Below are 21,205 nucleotides of genomic sequence, written 5' to 3' on the forward strand. Positions count from 1 at the left end.
AGGTCGTGTGTACATGACCGAGATGAAGATGCCAGATGACCTAAAGGTCAGATTAACGAATGTATGCAGCAGAATTGCTCCGTCGTCCATCGAAAAAGCAACTGGGGATGTTGTTAAGCGGGATCATTTACTGTGTAGCTGCAGCAGGAGAGCTATTTGAACACGTTCTGTAAGTGGTATCGGGTGCTCCATTATGCTGGCAAGTGCACCAGTAATAGAACAATCAACTCTGACTTTCCCCTTTCTTTTGCGCAAATGTCGTGTTTGCCAAATCGGCACATTTGGCAGTGGCACACTCAGTTTCCTCAACGCATCGGCTTTGCTTTCTTTCTACACATTGATACCATTCCACCGTGCTTGTTTTATTTTTTTTTTGCCAAGTCCCGTATTTTTTGTGGCACGTAATTACACAATGTCAAGCCACAACTTTAATTTGACCTTGCTCTAAAGCGGGTTTCTGACGCAAGATATAGCTGCACGTGCACACTTTCATTGCGGTGCAAGTAGAACTGATATTTTGAAATATTCTACGTCTGTTTTGTTGCCTTTCCGGTTTCATCTGTTCTACAAGCAGGGCTTCGACCACGCTGTCGAAAGCCTTTCTTATCAAGTGGATGAATAAGTCGTAAGAGGCGGGTAAGAAAAGCGAAATGAATCGCTAATAAGCCACGTAGCTTGCTTCTACTTCCATATCACAATCAAGTGGATGCGCTGTCTATTCGTATGTGTAATCGGTAAAGGAATTGCTTTCAATCAGCTTCTTCGGTGGCGCTGCTTTACGATGAAGCTGGGAGCGCTGTCATGTGGTACTTTTTATATTTCGCGGGGATCGTTTATCATTCAGAAAAACGGAGTTTGCAATTAATGCAATGCTGAAAATCGCACAGTTTGATGCCCCACATGGTTGACTAGAACTGCCTCAGTGATGCTTCAATTAGAATAGTAGTCCTAAAATTAGGTGTTTAATTCACATATTGAATAGTAATTAATAAAAATTATTACCGGCTAGCCCACTGTTCTAGGAACAATATGCAGGTTTTTTTTTTTTTTTTCAAGTAACGCTAGTGGCTCCTTTTAAAATTGTGCTGAGAGTTAACTGGGACACCCTATATACTGTGGACTATGTTGTCAAGTAAAGTGAAAATAATGAATGAATATTGTGGAGTGTGAAAATGTCTGGTAATTAGAGAGCACAAGTTTTGATAAACACGAGTCTATTATATGAACATTGATTACTATATTTGTAGTAAGCAGTAGGTGTATATAGTTAGTACGTCTCTTAGTTATTTTACAAAATACTTTAGTAATATTTGTTCTGATCCCCTTAAGATTTTAAGTGGGACATTTGACTTTAATGCTTTACAACGGTCAGCATTTATTCACAATTGCAGTCACTGCAGTGGACTGTGGGATTTTGTTAGGAAAGCACGGTGATACAGTATCGCAGTGTGTCGGTGCTGTTTCTCAACATTGGCAAAGTTGAAGTTGAAGAACCTGTCGAAATAACTTTTGATTCTTGCGAATTTCTTGGGGCACATGTATGCCACTTTTTTTTATAAAACCTTTTGTTTTATAAACTGTCAAAGAACCAGAAGCTTTTCTAGTCTGCCAATAAAGTTTGACAACCAATGCTTTTCTGTTGTTCTAAGCGTCAGTTACTGCTGTGGCTGAAAAAAACGTAGTCTCGAAAGTAGTGGGTATCAAAAGTAATTTAATAAAATGAAATTGAGTAAATGCACAGTTTTGTATTGTCTAATAAAATGAAATTGAGTAAATGCACAGTTTTTGTATTGTCTTTAGTAATTAAAGGAAAAAAAACCTCGTTGGGCTCCTTGTGCATCTGCCCCATTCTATACGCAGGCGAAAACTATTTTCTTCATTTTTAAGTTGCATTGAACCTCCTGCACGGCCCCCCCGCCCTGAAAGCCTCCTGCAGCTAATATGATTTTGCATTGCGTTTGAGCAAAAATGATGTGTGATGATGTCAGAAATTTTGGTGGTCTGTGACGTCATGTGGGACATCATGTGACGATGTTTCGCCTCAGTCATGTTGCTGCCAATGTGGGACGCAGGTCAATTTTGGCATTTGATGAGGCACCTGCGGGTTTTGCCCAAGGAATTTTGTCTTTCTCCATAAAGTTCAGTGAGCCCAGTAATGCTCATTTTCTTTTTTACTCCCGTAAGCAGGTCTAACAGGTTGAGGATATTGCGTGATGATTCTCACTGATGTGTGCTTCCTGAGGGAATGATACTGCATACGCAATGGTGTGAACATTTTTCAGTTTGGTAAAAACTTGGAAATTCCAACTTGTTAAAAAAGCACCTGCGCAAAAGCTTTTGCACATTCAGGTGACAATGGTATCAGTTAATATGAACCATACAGTGCTCAGGGCACTGATGCTGAATTGTTATCGTACATAAAATCCAGGTAACTAGGTAACTACAATAGTGTTTTCTCAATGAATGACCTTACTTGTATCCATTGTCAATGAGATTAAATTTTAAACTTTGATGCATTGCTCTAGAACACCGGGTAAGGCAATATGCAAAAAAAGCTAAGTAATGGTTCTTCATTGCTTAATTCTGATTTAGGCATGGTTGTCAAACTGGTGGACATGTGCTTTGCTGTACTGTTCAGAAATTTATAGCAAAGCGCTTTTATTGTTACTGTGCAGGAAACATGGACATGTCAGATGCTGAAAGCAACAGTTCCAATGCGTCCGAGAGTGCCTCGGACTCTGGATCATGCTCTGGATCCAGCTCTGCAATGCGGAGTCGGAAATCTGTGTCTGCTTCCCCGAAGCTAGATTCCAGTAACCAGACAGCGAGGACAGGTAATTGTGGTTGACATTGTTTTTGTGGCTTACATGCCCAGGGAACATACCCTGTCTCACAGGTCAGGCTCATTAAAATGCTGGCATATGAGCTGGAGTGCGGCAGAGGAGGAGTTACCGAGTTGTTTGGCATTTAAAAGGCAGTCGAAGTTAAAGTTGATGTCTTGAACTGCAAATCGGAGAAAAAGATAAATTCTGAAGCACTAATCTTGGCCCCCCATTTTTATAGGAGATGACGACGATGACAGAAATGGAAGCGAGTCTGGCAGCAATCAAGCATCCAGCTCAGACAGTGAGAGTGGGAACTCTGATGCCGAGAGTGATGCTCCTCGTGCCCCTTCCCAGCAGCGACGAGTCTCTGAGAGCTCCGCTCATGATGAAAGCTCGCGGGATGAGCGGCGGAAACGACCCAGCAACTCGCGACCCGCGAAGCAAGTCTGGGAGGAGAACCCGGACATGTATGGCGTACGGCGATCTGGCCGTTATCGCAAGGAACCAGAGCGGTACACTATTGATGTAAGAACCTCGCATTTTTTACTGCAATGTGCAGGATCTTATTTGACGAGAGACATCATTAGGAGCTACACATCATTACACATTGCCCCTTTTGTTCATTCAAAAGATAAAAAAGGAAGATTCGCCCTGTATAGTTCATGAAGTGTTGGTTTTATTGTGGCGTAATAATAATGTTTATTTCGTGGCATTTCTCTGCACAGAAGGTTAGGTGACAGCACACCTTCAAAAAAGGGTATATAGGGCCATTTTCTTCGCCCTCCTGGAGTAACCTACTAAATGACTGTCTTCATTTGCAGGAATCTGAGGGAAGCGACACAAAAAAGGCATCCCGAGGAAATGCTACACGATCTCGGAAAGCGTCAGTATATTTTCTTACTGTCGATTATTCTACTCGCATGTCTGTAACATAGCAGCTTGTATTTGGAACCTGGGGCAAAATGATAATGGTGCTGCCTTGTAATCATTGTTCATGACATCATATGACCTCGTGCACCTTCACTTTTTCCCCACTGCTTGGACAACAGCTCGGCTGACTGGAGATCAAGTGGCAACAGTGACAGCGATGACAGTGATGCTGTGGTGCGGCCTCGTAAAGCTGCCCCCAAGCGAGCACCTCCCCCGAAGCGGCAGTCTGCAGCATCACAGCGGCGCCAGGCAAACCGTGTCAACTACCACAGCTCTGATGAGAGCTCCGACGAGCAATCATCAGATAATGATAGCGATGACGATGGAAAGCGGCAAGGGACTCGGCGAGCTGCTAAAACAGTCAGGTGAGTTGTCAAGCAAAGAGAATACATGCAGCATGCGTGGACACACTCTCATGTCTTGTGTTCTAACCGAAGAATCTGATTTAAACTTATCGGGATGGTTGTACAACTTCGACATGTGGCCTGCGCAGCTACAAGGAACAGAGTGCAGAGGAGACTGGCTCGGATGACCTCGTGGAGATCGAATATGATGAGCAGGCAGCTGCTGCTGAGGCCTCCAACTCGGAGACAGTCGAGAGAGTGATTGACCATCGTGTTGGCAAAAAAGGAGGTGAGTTAGTTCTGTCAGAGCTTAACTTATTATTCTATTCTGTCAGTGATAAGGCAGTGTATTTCTTGTCATGGATTAAGTTTGACAGTATAAACCTCATTACAACAGACCTCCATAGTGAGGAGGATTTTGGTCTGTTGTAAAAGAAGTATGCAATAACCAAGTACTGTTATGACAGACTTCTATGTAGACGCTGAAGGGGTCTGTTATAACCAAAGAGAATTACAAGTCATAAACAAATTCATTCTTAATGGGGCCGAATAAATTCATTTTTGAAGATCACATTTTCCGTTTCTGTACCTTCTATCTGTTCCGAAATATCTTCACTGAAAACTACGTAGAGGTGCTGTAAGAAATGTCTGTGCCTGACGAGGTGGCCATAGCAATTGTGGAAGTTGGGGCAAAAAAACCAGTGTTCTTGTCAAAATTATAGTTCTGCGATGGCACAACTGCCGAAAATTGTAGAGGCGCTTCCTGGATCGATCATTTTCTCATTGGGCCCGCTATTAAGAGGTGCTGCTTATTAGCACGTTGTACTCTGTGACGAGGACTGCCACGGGACCATTCTTTGTACTTGCGATCGAGCATGACGTACTTTGAAACATTGGGCACTACCACTGCAACCACGCACATCGCAACCAAGCTCTGTGCTCAAAGTTGGGACTAGGCTTAACTCCGCTCTGCGGGCAAAACCATTGCATTAGTAAACTTGTGAAAGATAAGAAGCCGTAATGTGTTTCATTGAAAGCAACTAATTCCATTGCCTGCTGGCTCCTCAGAACGACGGATGGGTATTTTGCGCACAGATGGGTATTTTGGGTATTTTGCCCCTGGCCAAGCTTGCCATGCAGTGACTGCTCGGAGGAGCGGTGGCAGCGGCTAGCAATTTCGCACGTCCGTGTATGAAAATGCAATACCAAGCATGCTGTGCACCAATTTTTGTGTTCGCATATAACTAAACATTAACACAGACTGGAGATCGGCACCCTTTGTTCTTAAAAGACCCCTGACAGCGAAAGTTTTCTTTACGACATTTTTACAGGGATTTGTAACTTTGCGTATGGTAATGCCAAAATTGTATTGTAAAGTCTCTAACACATCGCATAATTTATGCTAGTGTCGTTAATTCAGAACGATTTTGCGTCAGTTCGACACGCCTGCCTGAATACCATGAGAAACTATCGCCCACAGCGGGGAAGCGCCTGAGACTACGTGCGCTCAAGCTTGAGTGATGCTGAACACGCTGTTTTCAAATAGGGGGAGCCACTGGTGGCGAAGAATGAAATCATGTGGATTCTTTGAGCAAGAAAAGTACTCCTGCCATAACCAGCCAAAACCATCTTGAGTGCAGCTAACAGAGCAAGAGGTGTGACCAGCAGTAGTGCTCGCCGGGTGCCAGTCGGGGTAATGTGCGCGCCCCACAAATGCACAGAAAATATTAATTGCACCTGAATACTCATACAAGCATGCACCTTTACTTTAAAACCAAATTAAAATATTTTATAGGCAACACTCGACACTAATAATTAATCAGAGCCCCCCCCCCCCTTATACAGAACTCTCAAAACAACACAAGCATCTCAAGTTTCCTTGTGTGGCTTCGGGGGTCCTTTTAATTGGTACATTGATATCCGCGGTGTGCTGTTCCTGTCCCGAAAGTATGCCAAGCGATGCTTGATATTGGAAGTTATTAGATTTGAGATGTCTGTGGTAGAAAAGTATGCTGTAAAAGAGTCCTGACCCCATTGCTGGCCTCACATTTGAGTCGATTATATCCGAATGTGTGTGGTGTCAGAACCCGTAGTAAACGAAGTTCAGTCAGTAGAACAAATGGGGAGGTCGGCAAAGCAATGCCGATTGGTATGTAGCATCTGAAAAATGTAGATCCTTTGTAACGAGGTTATACTATGCCTGCAACATGTGTGACGGGGGCAGTAAAACTTATTGTGCTACTTTGATAGGCGATTCTTGACAACATTGCAAATGTCACTATTACATACCTGCCTTTGAGAGAGTACTTTGACTGCTCTATATAGTTCTTGCTTGGTGTTGGCATTACCAATAGTTTCTAGTAGGTTAACTAGCTTTTTTATAGTCTTAATTCACAAGTGTCTTTGCAAAAAGGTGTTCAATTCACTTTTTCAATTCATACTTCCACACTTTAGGCCAATAAGTTAGTAGGCCACAACCTTCTATAGGAACTCGAAACATAACGCTGCATGAACTGACATTATGTCTTATTTGTAACGACTTAATCTATTATGCAAAAGTCATGGCTATAGCCTAGTGCTGTAGATTTTGTAGCTGGATTAGATGATGCTTTGGAATACAGTAGATAGAGACACTTGTACTGTTCACAATTCACACATTAATAAATAAATGTGTCATTATAATCTAATTATAACCAACTCACATCTGCCACGAAAATACTTCGTTATGTCCGAAAATTTGTTTTAAACAATCATTTGTAACATTATCTACGGTAAAGCTATTGGTCACTTACTTTGTTATTACTGATAATTCATTATATCCAAATTCGTGATATCGAGGTTTGAGTGTACTTGCTCGGTTATCCCTAGCAGGTAAATTACAGGTACAGTCGACTCCTTTTAAATAAAACCTGAAGGGAGCATGATATATGTTTCCTTTAAGGGGAGTTTTGTTTACTGAGAGACAAACAGGGGTATATATTCAAGTACGAAACCAAACATATTAGTGGAAGTTGTTCCATTTAAGCAGTAATTTCATTTAAGAGAGTTTCCTTTAATAGAAGTCTACTGTAGATGATTAGCTATTTGATGCTGTACATAAGCCAACGTACACAGGTCCAAAATCTTGTGCCCTCCTGGTATCAAGTCTGATCTATTCCAAGACTTGAGCTTCCCCTGAACTTCTGCAAAGTCCTAAATTTAATTCCTGTATGCCTTTTGAGAAGGAGAATCGAATCACTTTGTTTATTATTATTTTCGATGCAGCCACGGGTGCCTCAACGACGGTGTATGCAGTAGAGGAATTTGGGGATCCCAATGCTGGTGCAGCGGAGTTGCCAGACGCTGAGAAGGAAACACAGTACCTGATCAAATGGAAGGGCTGGTCGCACCTCCACAACACCTGGGAGAGCATGCAGACACTGCAAGAGCAGAAGGTCAAGGGTCTCAAGAAGTTAGAGAACTATATTAAGCGTGAAGATGAGCTTCGGAACTGGCAAGTCCACCTTTTCCTCCAGTCCTTGAAAGGGCAGCTATTTCTAGGCGTGTTATTCCTCTAGCTTAGATATTGTGAATGGAGTGTACTACAGACTTCATTCAAGCCGCTGGCATTATTAAAGAGCTCTAAAAGGTCAAATGGCTACCATGCGCAAGAAATATAATGTACTTATTTGCATATTTTTCAAAAGAGTTGATGCCAATTTGGGGGGAGCATTCATTATGCGGAAGAAAAAAAAAATTACGGGAGTTATGATAGCAAAAATTTCGCATTACGGTATTGAGAAACTCGCTCTCCAACTGCTGCTGGCCTTCAATTCAGTAACAGCACTACAGAGCATCTGTTCCAGAACTTCGCCATCGGTTCGGCGGGCACCGAAATTGCGCTTTGTTTTCCCGCTGCTGCGCGTGCATACTGCTATGAGCAAAGAGGATTCTTTAGCGTTTGACAGATGGCGCTCTATCGCAAAAGGCACGAGTTAAAAATTTTGACCGACTTCGTTTGCGCTTGCGCTGCTCAAAACTGTTTCGCATGGTTGTTGAACTATGTTTTGACTTTTATTGTATTGTTATTTTGTGACATGAGTGTGATTTAGCGTTGTTTCAATCTTCAATGGCACTGGCTATCCCATCGAAATAAAAACAGATACAGATTTCTTTTTCAAAGACCAAGGTGGGGGGGGGGGGTGTTCAATATGCGAGTATATATGGTAGTCGAATCTCGATAATTTGAACTCGAAGGGGCCGGAAAATTTGTTCGAACAAAAAAAAAAAAATTCGAGTTAATGAAAGCTAAATGAACAGAGGGCTCAACAAGCAGTGGCGCCTGTGCATTGAGCTAAAACACGAGGGGTAAGTTTCAGATGACTTACATTCATTCACAATTAATTGAAATAATCAGTGATGCACATCTGCACACATTTTCCTTGCAGCGAGTCCATCAATTTCGCGCGCAGTTTGCAAAGCACTTCTGCTTCGGCTACAGCATTCTCCTGGAAAGAGAATTCGTGCACGGCACTGTCCAGTGCCAGCACTCTCTAACGACGATGGCAAAAACTGCGTCTCTGCTGCTACCTTCTGTGCCGCAGCCGGAGTGCGGCCAGCACATGACGAGAAAAAAGGAGCGTCTCCACGCGGAGACAAGCAGATCGGCGTTTGAAAGAGAACTAACTCTCCGCGGCAGCTTTTAATACTTTTTTTTTTGTTCTCTTTGCGCCAGCGTTGAAAGGTGAAGAGTCTCTACATGGCAGGGACGAGAAAGGGGGAAGCGTGGCACCGGCGCGTCGCAGATGGGCATTGCAGGGAGATCAAACATTTCGCCACAGCCTTTTCTTTCTTTCTCTTCTTTTCCTTCGCGTGTAGCTTCGAGGTGTTGGAGCTGTCACCGCGGCGTGGTACTCAGAGCATTTTAGGAGGGCAGTATGTTCGAACTAACAGTCGCCAGTGCTTGCGCGTTCGAATTACAGGGAATTTTCGCCCATTGGAATACACATAGCTTTAAAGAGACCACACCGTCCGTTCTAATTAGCCGGAAGTTCAAATTAAGCATGTTTGAATTAAGTGTGTCCGATTTAAGCATGTTCAAATTTATGAGATTCGGCTATAGTTTAATTCAGGATCTGTTAAGGCATCTGTCTAATCTTCCTGGAAAGAATTGGTGCACATGGCTCACACAACACAAGTGCTGTTCCTTCGTCCCGTTGCGCTGTTTCCCCTCAGTATCATGTACCAGCTGGCCCTTCAAGACACCCTTCTGGAAAACTAAAGCTTATCAGTGTAATAGATACTTTGCCGCGTCGGAATTGCATTTAGCAGCTTACGTGAGGGCATCATTCTCTTTGAAAGGGGCTCACACGTGGCTGAGTACACAGAAAGAGCCCATGCACATGCTTCTTCTCTCTCTTTGTCGTTGACCACATTGCAGGCGTGACAATGCCAGCCCCGAGGACATTGAGTACTATGAGTGCCAGCAGGAGCTTTCCGAGGAGTTGCAGTTCAAGCACATGGAAGTGGAAAGGATTATTTGTGAGTGCCGACCACCCCCCCACGAAGGTGCCCCCATTTCCCCCCTCTCATTATCATTTGGATGCCATGCTTGCATGTTTCTAGCCTCGCATGATGTGCATGTTGACCCCCAACGATGAGCAAAGCTTGCAAAAAAAAAGTTAATGTGTAGATTCAAGGAAGAAAGATGGAAAAAGCAGCTGTCACATGCTCAGATGCTTTTATCAGTGAGGTTGCTTGCCTCAGCCTGCCTGTACTGATAGTCGAATGGCACAATGCTTGTTTCCGTGCTCAATTAAGGGCTTGAATATCGGTGGTAGCATTTGCACGAGATAGAAACGAAGCATTGTTGAGCATGGAAATCGGATGGCTTGAGACGAATACGATAAACACTTGTCTTTTAAGTCTGGACAAGGCATTGCGCTAAAATTTATACTGAATGTTTTGTTCACTGACGACAAGCTTCAAATTCAACAAGTTCTAAAAAATATTTATGTAAATTTTAAAAGGCAGCATAGGCTCTGCGTAGGCTATCTTATGTCATTATGTACTTATATTTTTGTACTTTTGTAACACTGCCAAGTTTTGAAGCATATTGAACTAAGCCGTCTTGGTCTAAAATAGTCTCGGGTTACACTGCTTGCGCAGGGCTCTGCCATGAGTCTTTTGGAAAGCAGTTTCCATCATACCATTAAAATGTTCAAAAATACCCTGCTACACGTGTTACATGCTTACGAAAGTAATTGATCTGAGTTGAGGCATGCTGCTAGCTTTCACGTCAGTGTTTGTTTTTGAAGCATAATTTGAGAGAGACAAAAACCAGTTTTTAATATGTATGGCTATTGTGGGCACACAGTCTCGAAATACAAAATCAAGCACAATTTTAAACATAAGAAGCATGAGCTAACTCTTATGCTGCATGATTGATTTTTTGTATTTGCCATCATGTACCAATTCTCGATTATTAGTGCCACTGATAGTGGCCTTGCTTTGTCATTACAATACAATCGCCAACCGATTTTTCGCACCTTACGGGGACTGCAGTATACGTAGTTAGGAAAATTTAACAGTCTGAAAAAAACCATCAAGCCGTAAAAATGAAGTTGATTCAGACTAGGAAAGCCCACAAAAAAATTCCAATAATGCCATGCTCCATGCTGTTCTTGGGACAAGCCAGTTTGCTTCTATTTGGGCTACGGTAACGTAGCTTGGCAATTGCGTTGGCAATCGCTGCCGCCGACCGTTGCGGTGGTAAAGTTGGTGGCTCCATGAAACCACGCAAAACAAAACTTGATGCTGGTCGCAAAAAGATGCATGCAACTTCTTGCCTGTTTGGTGAAATTTAACAACACGGTCTGGGCTTCTTTTACCTGCGCCAACATCACACAGTATGTGAGCCTTTAGCATTTCGCCACTATCCAAACACTACCGCTGCTGCCGTGAGCGAACCCGCATGTTCTAGGAGTAGCCGATAACTGTGACCACAGAGTGCTCCTGAGCAACCGCTAACGGCAGCGAGTGTGTGATGCACATTATGGCTCAAACACATTCGCCACACCAATAAAACGTGACCACGTGCGCAATGACAATCAGAAAAACTAACGCCCCGAAAATAAGAACAACATACCGGCGTATTAATGATGATGATAAGGCTCACTGAAAAAGAAAAGTTTTGCAGTTTTGCTAGGCAAGAAAATCGGACATGTCCTCCAAAACTAGAAGATTGTGCGCGCCTGTGCCCGCTTCCAATCTTGGAGGCCACACAACTAGCCTCTGCAAACCAAACTCGATCAATCCAACAAAAAATCCAACATGGCAGCTTCCAGAATAGAGCGGCATAGCTCAAAATGGCCGATTTAGTCTGGAAAATTAAACTTTGGCACATAAATTTGTCCGAAAAATTGGTTGTGGAAATGAATTAGTGCAATAGGAACCTTAATGGTGCATTTGTGAAGTTCGAAATACCCAACAATTCCAAATTTTTAAAGTAAAGAAAATCCACTGGTGACTGTTTAGAACTTTTGGTATTACCTGTGGTGCTCACATTAGAAGCTCTAACGCTTGAGATGTCTCCGTGTCATCAGATTTTTTATAGTACACATAGGGAAGCTGTCTGTTATTTGAGTGAATGAAATACAATCCCTCCTAGCTCACATGAGTTGCCACGTCGAAGAATGTTTGGATATACTGTAGTGCTTCAGTTTGATTTCTATTACATCTCGTCGTCAGCTGCGTCCTTTTTATATTGTAACACACAGTGAAAGGGTACACTTTATTGAAATCAAGTGGTTGGGGCGAAGAAACACACAATTCAAAGCCTGTGTGGCCGCTCCAGCCAACAGTCCGTTCGAAAGCATCCACCTCGTCTTCTTCTTTCCTTTCTCTCGAATCTCACGGGTGGCTGCTGTGGTATGGCTCGTGCTAACACGTGCTACTTTCTGAATTGGCGATAGGTTTTCCCAGTACGCCGTCCACTATCGGGGAGGCTTAAGGATCGGAGAGCGTGTAGTTTGAATGTAGCTTGTGCCAATACATCCTAAACTTTCAGTCGACTATACTGAACACATTTACTTTTCTTCTTGAGCTTGAAAGGCACAAGGCTAGTGTGTTAACATTTTGGCTTTGGGTTTTGTTGGACTACATTCTCCCATGTTGTCTCAGCATATTCTTTCTGTACAAAATTTTTCTCTCCAAGATAATGTGCTACGTCTATGAGCGATTGTAAACATAGTGACAATCCACATTCAGGTGCCTAAGTTTACATGGTCTTCTACCAAGAAGTACTTTGTCATGATGGGAGCTTCCACATCTTTTTCCTTTCATAGATGGACATAGTTCTAAATAGCTGTGTCCTGCTTATCAGGAATTAACTGTGACAAATCTGCATTAGTTGTTTAGCTCATGGTGGTGGATTAGGTGTTTTGATTTCATTTGTCCTCAACTCTTTGTATTACTGCTTGCTTTTGGAAAGGATTCAGATATAGTCATCCTCTTGCATGTAGCTGTTGTGATGCACATTGTGTTTGTGCTGGCTGGACTGTTGCTATATGGAAAAGCAGCTTGTACTCACAGCTAAAAACACAGGTATATCAGTGGGGCCGTCAGAGTGGTTTGAATTGGTGCCATATCAGAACTAGAGAAACTCTGACTTTAATTGAAAGTCCTGTTCGTTCTTCAAGGCTAAGACATGCCGATTGCAACTGTTCATGAGAACTTAAAAGTGGCAGTGTGTATTGGAACCGATAAAGAGTTTGCCCGTTTGGCTGAAACGGGATGAATGGTGCGAGGACAGCAAGAACAGCATCACGATAAGCAAGCACAGAACACCTCACATGGCCTTCTTGAAGCATCTGGCTGAATTTAGAAAAATATATTGTTTTCTAGCTCGGACATTGGCCCTCAGAATTGTGTGAAGGCTGTCACGTTTTCTTACCAAACAAAACTAATTTTATCGTGTGCACCTCACTGTGAGTGGTTTGGCAGCTGCTTGATTGCAGTAGTAGTATCGATCTGGCAAGCATTGGGCATCTTGCAACAGTTGGGCACACTGTTACGCTAATGCTGGGATTCATGTAAACATGCAATCATCATCCCTTCCCCGCCCCCCTTTCATCCACCACCACCATCAATCAGCCTCCCTCCTTGAGCACCCCTTCCTTGTTTTTTTACTTTTGACTCGTGTGTGTGGAAGTGCAGACATTTGTTGCTTGGCTGGCTTAAGCCAGCGTGTGAGGATTTCTTTCACTTTTCTTAGTGCTACTTTTAATGGCACGAATGATTGTGCCTGGCTTTGCATTTAAATAAGGGTTCATTTTATTTACGTCTCGTACTGTTTACACTGAAAAGGGGCCACTTCTTTCGGAACTTAACATGCAGTGCTTGTGTATATTTAACTTAGGGAGAAAGATGAGTGTACCAGAAGTTATATAGTTGTATGAAGGAACAAGGCTTGCAACGTTGAGAATGTGAGACTTAAGTTGCCTTTCGAGTATCAGGGCTCCTTATATTGAGCAGGCTGGTAGCCTGGATGCAGATTTAGCATTAAAATTCTTGTTGGTTTTATTGACTTATCTGGACACACACTAGCCCACGATGTCCATGAAGAATTTATAGACCCATGGTTGACAAGGTGCACTGGTATTGCAGCGTGTCTCATAGTAACTGCCTTTTTTGGTAGAATTTGGGCACATTAGCTGGCGCCTTTCGGGCACATGTGGGAACTGTCGCTGCGTTAACTGGCTTCATGATTCTTTGCTTTTATCACTTTTTACGCTTCAAAACAATGTATCTCAAACATATACGAACACTGTGTGTTACAGTCGAACTCCGCTACAACAAACGCCGCTTCAATGAAATTTCCGCTACAACAAAAAATTCACGATTCCCCGTCAGCAGTCCATAGGAGTCAATGCATTTTTCTTCGATCGTCCCGCTTCAACGAAATATTACGATGCAATTCTAGGCTCAAATACTTATTTCTATGCAGTAAACCCAATATTTAACATTTTGATGCATTTTCAGTGCCTGAAAATGCGGCATCAAAGTCTAAAACACACGTTGGCACCACCAGAAACCGCCGCTATACCGCCGCTGTTCAACAAGCATGGGTGCCCCCATTGCTCGACAGCAATGGCGATGAGACTGCCCTGCTTTTGCCACTGGCTTGCTTTTGAGTTGCAGACGATCCAAAGCTAAAGCTCAGTCGCTCAGTTCATGGTTTCCTTCATGGAGCTGCTGGTTGCAACCGCGGAACGATGCCTTTTCCGATTTTGATGCTTATCATTATGTACGCGCTTGGCCAGTGTTGTAACTAATCAGAGCGGCTGTTCGTCCACATTATCAACAAAATCAGCTAGTCACGAGTGATGATGATAAGAATTGCATAGAATAATGCAAAAGTCGCCGCTCCACGATACCCTGCCTCCATCTCAGCGTTGTCGGATACTTTTGATGGTGGACAGCCGCCAGTGTTAACATGTTAATGCAACTGTTTGGTTCGTTCACGAGGGTGGTTTTAGGCATTGTCTCAGCGTGCTTTTCACCGTGGCTTCGCTATGCATGGGTGAGAATCACGTCGTGACGCTTCTTGGAAATCATAGGAAGCAACGGACATTTTTTGAATTTTGAGAATAATCGTTCCTTTATTTTGCTAGCTCAGATCGGCTATATTTTTTCGATTTCACTACAACGAAATGTTCGCTTCAACGCAGTTTTCTCCACACCCCTTCAGTTTCGTTGTAGCGGGGTTAGACTGTATATGACTAAAGAGTGTAGTAAATATATGCTTGTGATCAATATCCTATATGTACAACAACAAACTTTGTGTGTTGTAATGTGTGGCTTATAAAATGCTCAGCTGTGCGTCAATCGAGCTCTCTTCCTGACTGGTTAATATGAACCAAACCATTCAGGTGCTGTAATTTCTTAACTCCAGTCTCCGTGCAGGGTGTATAACCGACACAATTAATTTAAGACAACAGTGAAAGCTATGTAGTTTTACTTAAATATTGCGTGTAAAATGAAACTCGCTGAACAACTCTTGTGAGCAGGGCGACAGCCATGTGTCAAGAAGTCTAGTGCAAATTATTGGACTCCTGCTTGTTTTCGATCTCTTTTTGTGAAGGCATTTGGACTAGTAATACATGAGCAAAGCAGTCCTGCCTTATGCACAACCTTTGATTTTGATGAGAATCTACATAGCTCACAAAAATAACATTGAGGAAAATAAAGCTAGAATTTAAAATGAAACTGAAGTGCAACACTAAATCAGTCCAGACTGGGCAAGTATTCTTTGGAAAACCTATTGTTGTTAATTTCACTCTACTGAGTTCATTATTAGAAGTGAAAATCAAGGTAAAGGTGTGATTGTACCTTACTAAAATTTTGGGGTCTTGAACTTGGCCAACGTTTCTTGGTAAAGTTGATATATTGATGCATGGGGTTTAACGTCCCAAAACCACCATATGATTGATTATGAGAGACGCCGTAGTGGAGGGCTTTGGAAATTTTGACCACCTGGGTTTCTTTAACGTGCACCCAAATCTGAACACACGGGCCTACAGCATTTTCGCCTCTATCGAAAATGCAGCCCCCGCAGCCGGGATTAGATCCCGCGGCCTGCGGGTTAGCAGCCTTAGCCACTAGACCACCGTGGCGGGGCGTTTTTCGGTTAAAGTCTCTCTTGGAGCACAGTGCACTTCATCTTAATTGATAAAAAGCTACAAAGTCCATAGTAGATGCCATGACAAATAGGTGTGGGAACTCAGGGTAGTGTCACCACTTGTATTTTATTTCAGGCATATTCTTACTTACCGAGAATTTCTTCATGGCGAAGAGTGGTACCATCGTTACAATGTCGTGAAAGGGTAATTTACTAAGATGAGACGAACTGCAGTTTGGAAGTTGAGGATTTAGAATTTGCAAAAATCCATGGCCTCCTTGTTTCTGTGTGTCTTCGCTGAGCAGCGCATGCCCCGGCAAAAAGTGGAGAGGCTGAGCAGATGGACTATCTGTGCAAGTGGGATGGCCTGCCCTACTCTGATTGCACCTGGGAAGACGGTAACCTGATCAAGCGCAAGTTCCAACACGTCATTGACCAGTACCACGCTCGCCAGAAATCGCAGAAGATACCCAGTAAAGTGTGCAAGGTGAATGTGTCTCCTTGGTGGCATGCTTTTGAAGCAGTTGCTAAATTATTAACCTGCAGCCATACACACATTCCCTGACAGGAGGCTATTTATGCACCAGTCTTTGTTTTTTCTTTTACGCATTTGTGTTCGTATGAGTCTCCTTTTGAAATTTCCTAACATTTTAGTGATTGCTGACCAGCTGAACTAGCTTGGACGCTCAGGTACTATCAGCAGTCTTTGAAATGTTTCCATACATGTTAGAGGTTGCAGCACTCAATTTTTTTTTTTATATGCTTTGACAGTATAAACAGCATTTTCAGCTGTTAGTGCTTGTGCAGTAAAACATCATTAGTACTATCCCACTTTAAAGTTACTATTGGTCAAAACGTAGATGCAATGAATCACTAAGCGAGTATTTATAGTGCCTAATGTATTTACTGACTGCTTGAATTCTACTGGCTCCTATGCATATCGATTAGTGTGTGCTGGGATCAGTTTTTGTCCTATGAATGTTCACTACAACTCTGGACTTGTGATGCGGCTAACCCCACAATGTCACGCAAAAGGTTTTCTGTGCTTATGGGGAATGCAAGCAGACGTACTGATGATTAGAACTTCAGTATGAGCATAACAAGAACACTAGGCCTGCGCTGTAGGCGCAGCACAGTCACAGCGAAAGCAAGAAGAGCGGCCTTTCAGAGCCTTTTCGAAACGCTCATTGGGTAACTATTGGAAGCACACTTTTTTGACACCCACTAGGTCATTATTAATAAATTTATTTGGGTAGTAGGCCGGCATTTGCTTTGCTATTTTTTGTAATGCTTCTGAGAAGCGTGGTATCCGCTAAGCACTTTCAAGGAATTTTGTGCCAAATTTTAAGGGGGCAGACTGGTCTTAGACATTTTTTGTTTGTTTCTTCAGTGAATTTGATAAAACTGCACAGGGTTATACAGTTTTTTCTGCTGATTTCAAATATGTAATTAGTTTTCCTGTAACTCACTTTGTTACTGAGATAACTTACGTTCACTCCCTATAGTTTAAGGCCACCATAGAAAAAAAAGTGCTTAATTAAAAGTGATATTTAGGATATGCCAACATAGACTAATGACTATAGAGTGAAAGTATGGAAGAGGTTTTTGTTTTTAGACCTTTATTGGTTATTTTGCAGTAAAATGAACTATACATTTTCAAAAGCAGTTGGAATTGTGTTACTATTTTGATTAGTAATTAATTAAAAAGTCATGTGCTCCAAATTTTGCTCCCATACTTGCATTCTACACACATACAGGTTTCCACTGCAAATAGAAATATGGTTGTAGCTGCCCTAGCTGCAGAGATATTGAGGCCTCAAAATTGAATAGTCACAAATTTACTTTTTTGAGAAAAATGGAAAAAACTGAAAACACACAGTTTCTTCAAAAAGCAACGATCATGGTGCGCATGTTTAGCAATCCTCACGAAGGCGCTCATAAATTGGTAGTAGAGCTTTAGACAAAGGTGCTGGCAAATTATAAAGAAGCCTCAAAGTCGCTTCCCCATTTTTTTGCAGGTTCTGCATGTTAACAGCACCAAGAATCTGGACAGTTAAAATGACATTACAAAAAAATTACTACTTCTTGTTGCGTGAAAATTTGCAGAGAGATAGAAAAATACTTGCAGAAACCAAATATGTCAATTTTAAAAAATGAATATTTTTGTCACTTTTTGGTCCCAAAGAGCAGTCTGCCCCCTTAATGCATTGGCTGACGACGATGAGGAATTACGGCTGAAGTGGGTATGCGCCACAGTTAATATGGGAACAAGAACAAGCTTTTGTAATGGGTTGGAGCAATAGACGGCCCACTCTTTACGCTATTCGCATTGTGCAATGACTGGTTGTTCTTTCGCTGTTTTAGAATGCTTTATAGGTCCTATTAACGCAATTGCTTTCCCGACATCAAGCCTGCCTAAGGCAAGTTTGACAACAAGTCGCAAGTACCAGTGTAGCTCAGTGGTAAAATACTGGGCTGGCACCCAGCGGACCCGGGTTCGAGCCCCACTGTGTCATTGGTCCTAGGTCAAGCCTGCCTGAGGCAAGTTTGACAAGTTACAAGCACCGGCGTAACTCAGTGGTAAGATACTGGGCTGGCACGCGGGTTTGAGTCCCACTGTGTCATCGGTGCTAGGTTTTTTTCTGATTTCGCGCAATGTGGTTATGGACACTGGCGGCGGCAGCTGGCAACTGTGTGCGATAAGAGTTGTGATCTCATAACAGCTTTCGCTGTAAAAAGCATAATTACGCGATGGCGGCCACAGACAGATGTGCCAGTGTAACCTATCATCGACAACACTGTTATGATGAGTATACTTGTGCAAATAGTAAATTTTAGATTCGAAGTGAATAGTGATTTGTTTTGAAGATTATCAATCAAATTTGAATAGGATATAACATGTATTAAAAAGAAAAGTAAGCATATTTGTTGTGACAGAGCTAATCTGCCCAATATATATGTTTTTTAATTAATTTTTTAAAAATTAACTTAAATTTTAAAAATTTAAATGAGGCATGCACAAATGTCATTATCTGTTGCACATATAAAATGTCACATATTAAAATTTATTATACTTGTAGAGAGGAAGAAGATTATGTGCCGCAGTGGGTCACGCCTTTAGCGAGAGGAGCCAAGTGCGAGCGTTTGCCCCGAGTGCTGTGATTCCTGGGTCCTTTGCCGGTTGATACAACAGACACGAAAGTTGTCGGGCCATCTCCTTGAGCACATATCGTTTGATTTTCGACATGATTGTGTTGTGGTCTCTACCTAGGGTCAATGCCGCGAGAGTTTCGTCAGTAGCCGCTGGCCGCCGTGTCATGACCCGTTGTTTGCGCAATTCCTCGAAGCTCTGGCAAAGAGTGGCGAGTTCGGACACGGCACGGGGTTCCTTGGCCAGCAGCATCTGGAAGGTGTCATCGTCTATCCCCTTCAAGATGTTTTTGATCTTGTCTGCTTCGATCATTGAAGGGTCAAGGCGCTTGCACAAGTCGAGCACATCCTCGATGTAGCTTGTGAAGCCTTCCCCCTGAAGCTGTGCGCGTCCCCGTAGACGCTGCTCGGCACGGAGCTTGCGTACCTCGGGGCGACCGAATACATCGGTAATGCGTAGCTTAAAAGCACCCTAAGTGGCGAATTCCGAGTGGTGGTTGCTAAACCAGAGACTCTCTACCTCTTTCAGGTAGAAGGGTACATATTGCAGCTTCGATGTGTCATCCCACTTGTTGCTTGCGCCTACCTTTTCAAATGTCAACAGCCAATCTTCTACGTCTTGCTCATCGGTACCGTCAAAAAAAGGTGGATCGTGCACGCGTAGCGCAGTGGGCACGATAACCATCGGAGGCTGGGTCGTACCTTGCTGGTAGGTTTCTTCAGCCATTTCTGAAATGGCAGGTAGTTTCCTGTTGCGGAGTTCCAGGTTGAAATACCCTGCACTTCCACCACTCTGAAACGGGGTTTATTGGCGCAAGTAGTACTTGCACAGCAGGTCTATTGATGTGGAAAGCGGGCGGCAGCAACGGACCCAGGAATCACAGCACTCGGGGCAAATGCTCGCGCTTGGCTCCTCTCGCTAAAGGCGTGACCCACTGCGGCACATAATCTTCTTCCTCTCTACATACTTAATGCCTATAAGCCCACATGACAAGCTTTTAAAAGGCCCGAACCACAAGTAAATGGGGGTTTATACCAAAGCAATTCGATCGTCATCTTTGTCAGTCTACGAAGAGCTGTGTGCATGCGCTATGCAGATGCGCCCAGGCGCAATTAACGTGATACAGAAGTAGGAAAACGCTGCCAATTATTAGTTGAAGCTCCTGAGAACGCCTCTCCCAAATATTGTTGTGGAGAACGTGGCCTGGAATTTACAATAAATTCTCGGAGTCGGCTAATAATCGCTTCCTCTTCTCTCAACAAATCACGCTACAGGGTCAGGAATTGCTGCATCGTGGGCCTAGTATTAGTCGTTGGCTGACTTAAGCAGGGCGCGTTCGGTCGTTTCTGGGGCTGCTGCAGAAGGCTGCGATTTATCCACGTGTATGTGTGCATGCGAAAAAAAAAAAATTGAGTCATATTTATGAAGTGAATGATGATGAGTGGGTGAAGTAGGGGGACTGTTCGGTGTTACCGAACTGTCCAGTTATATTGTAACAATTAAATCGCACGATGTAAACACAAGAAAAAGGAACACTGTATTTTTAACGCAAACATGGCACCATCACCTCAGCAGCACTTCATTCTCTTCCTCGTCTGTGATGCTCAGCCCCTTTCACACTAGCATTCGCCTCACCCCATAACAATGTTTATTGGTCATAAATGGTATGTTGTTAATTTCGTTGTGCCTTCATTATTACTGCTTCATGGTATCGGATCTACACCCTGAAGTTGGCTAATATGAGGTCTGTGCACGTTCCACTGGTGGTTGTAGGTTGTTTCCAGTCATACGAAATGCATCATAGAGCATGTCGAGACATCATATACTGCACAGGCCTGTCATCCATGATCATCATGGCCATCATCTTCATCGTTGTCATCGCGTATGGTGGGATACCTTGCATGTGCTGTGCTGTGATGACAGAAAGAGATTGTGTGGTCTGAAACACCCTTGTTGTTTATCAGTGTCGTCATCGAGAGATGACAGCGGATATTTATTTATTTATTTTTTATTTATTTACCATATACTGCGAACCATTTAAGGTCCAAGCAGGAAAGGTACAGCAAGTTCAAAGGTAAAATAAAAGTACAACAAAGTTACAACAAAATTGATACTGGTATACACGAAATGTAAGAAAAACAGCAATCACCATCAAATTATACTCGTTTCCAGAGGGCTGAGTACACCCACTGCAACACAATCCATAAGCAAAGCACCACACTCTTAGGCACACAACAAATTGTTAAATCAAACAAGTATTGTGAAAGCCAGGAAACACAAGGCGCATTTCATGGTG

The 21,205-nt window shown here is 42.9% G+C and overlaps 1 protein-coding gene across 3 annotated transcripts in view; it reads left to right on the forward strand.

The window, feature by feature from the left end:
- Chd1 (chromodomain-helicase-DNA-binding protein 1) overlaps positions 1–21,205 on the forward strand; it is a 115,975-nt gene that overhangs the window by 11,842 nt on the left and 82,928 nt on the right. For 2 of the 3 annotated variants that reach the window (XM_075865218.1, XM_075865219.1), the window contains exons 2-9: positions 2,676–2,834; positions 3,064–3,350; positions 3,647–3,708; positions 3,875–4,120; positions 4,249–4,388; positions 7,364–7,592; positions 9,519–9,646; positions 16,064–16,245. In XM_075865218.1, coding sequence (XP_075721333.1) covers positions 2,681–2,834; positions 3,064–3,350; positions 3,647–3,708; positions 3,875–4,120; positions 4,249–4,388; positions 7,364–7,592; positions 9,519–9,646; positions 16,064–16,245 — 1,428 coding nt within the window. In that variant the 5' untranslated portion in view covers positions 2,676–2,680. The remainder of the gene's footprint in view (positions 1–2,675; positions 2,835–3,063; positions 3,351–3,646; positions 3,709–3,874; positions 4,121–4,248; positions 4,389–7,363; positions 7,593–9,518; positions 9,647–16,063; positions 16,246–21,205) is intronic. The other variant, XM_037412191.2, reaches the window with a different exon arrangement.

The sequence above is a fragment of the Rhipicephalus microplus genome, chromosome 1 (assembly GCF_043290135.1).
Source record: "Rhipicephalus microplus isolate Deutch F79 chromosome 1, USDA_Rmic, whole genome shotgun sequence".
NCBI lineage: Eukaryota > Metazoa > Arthropoda > Arachnida > Ixodida > Ixodidae > Rhipicephalus > Rhipicephalus microplus.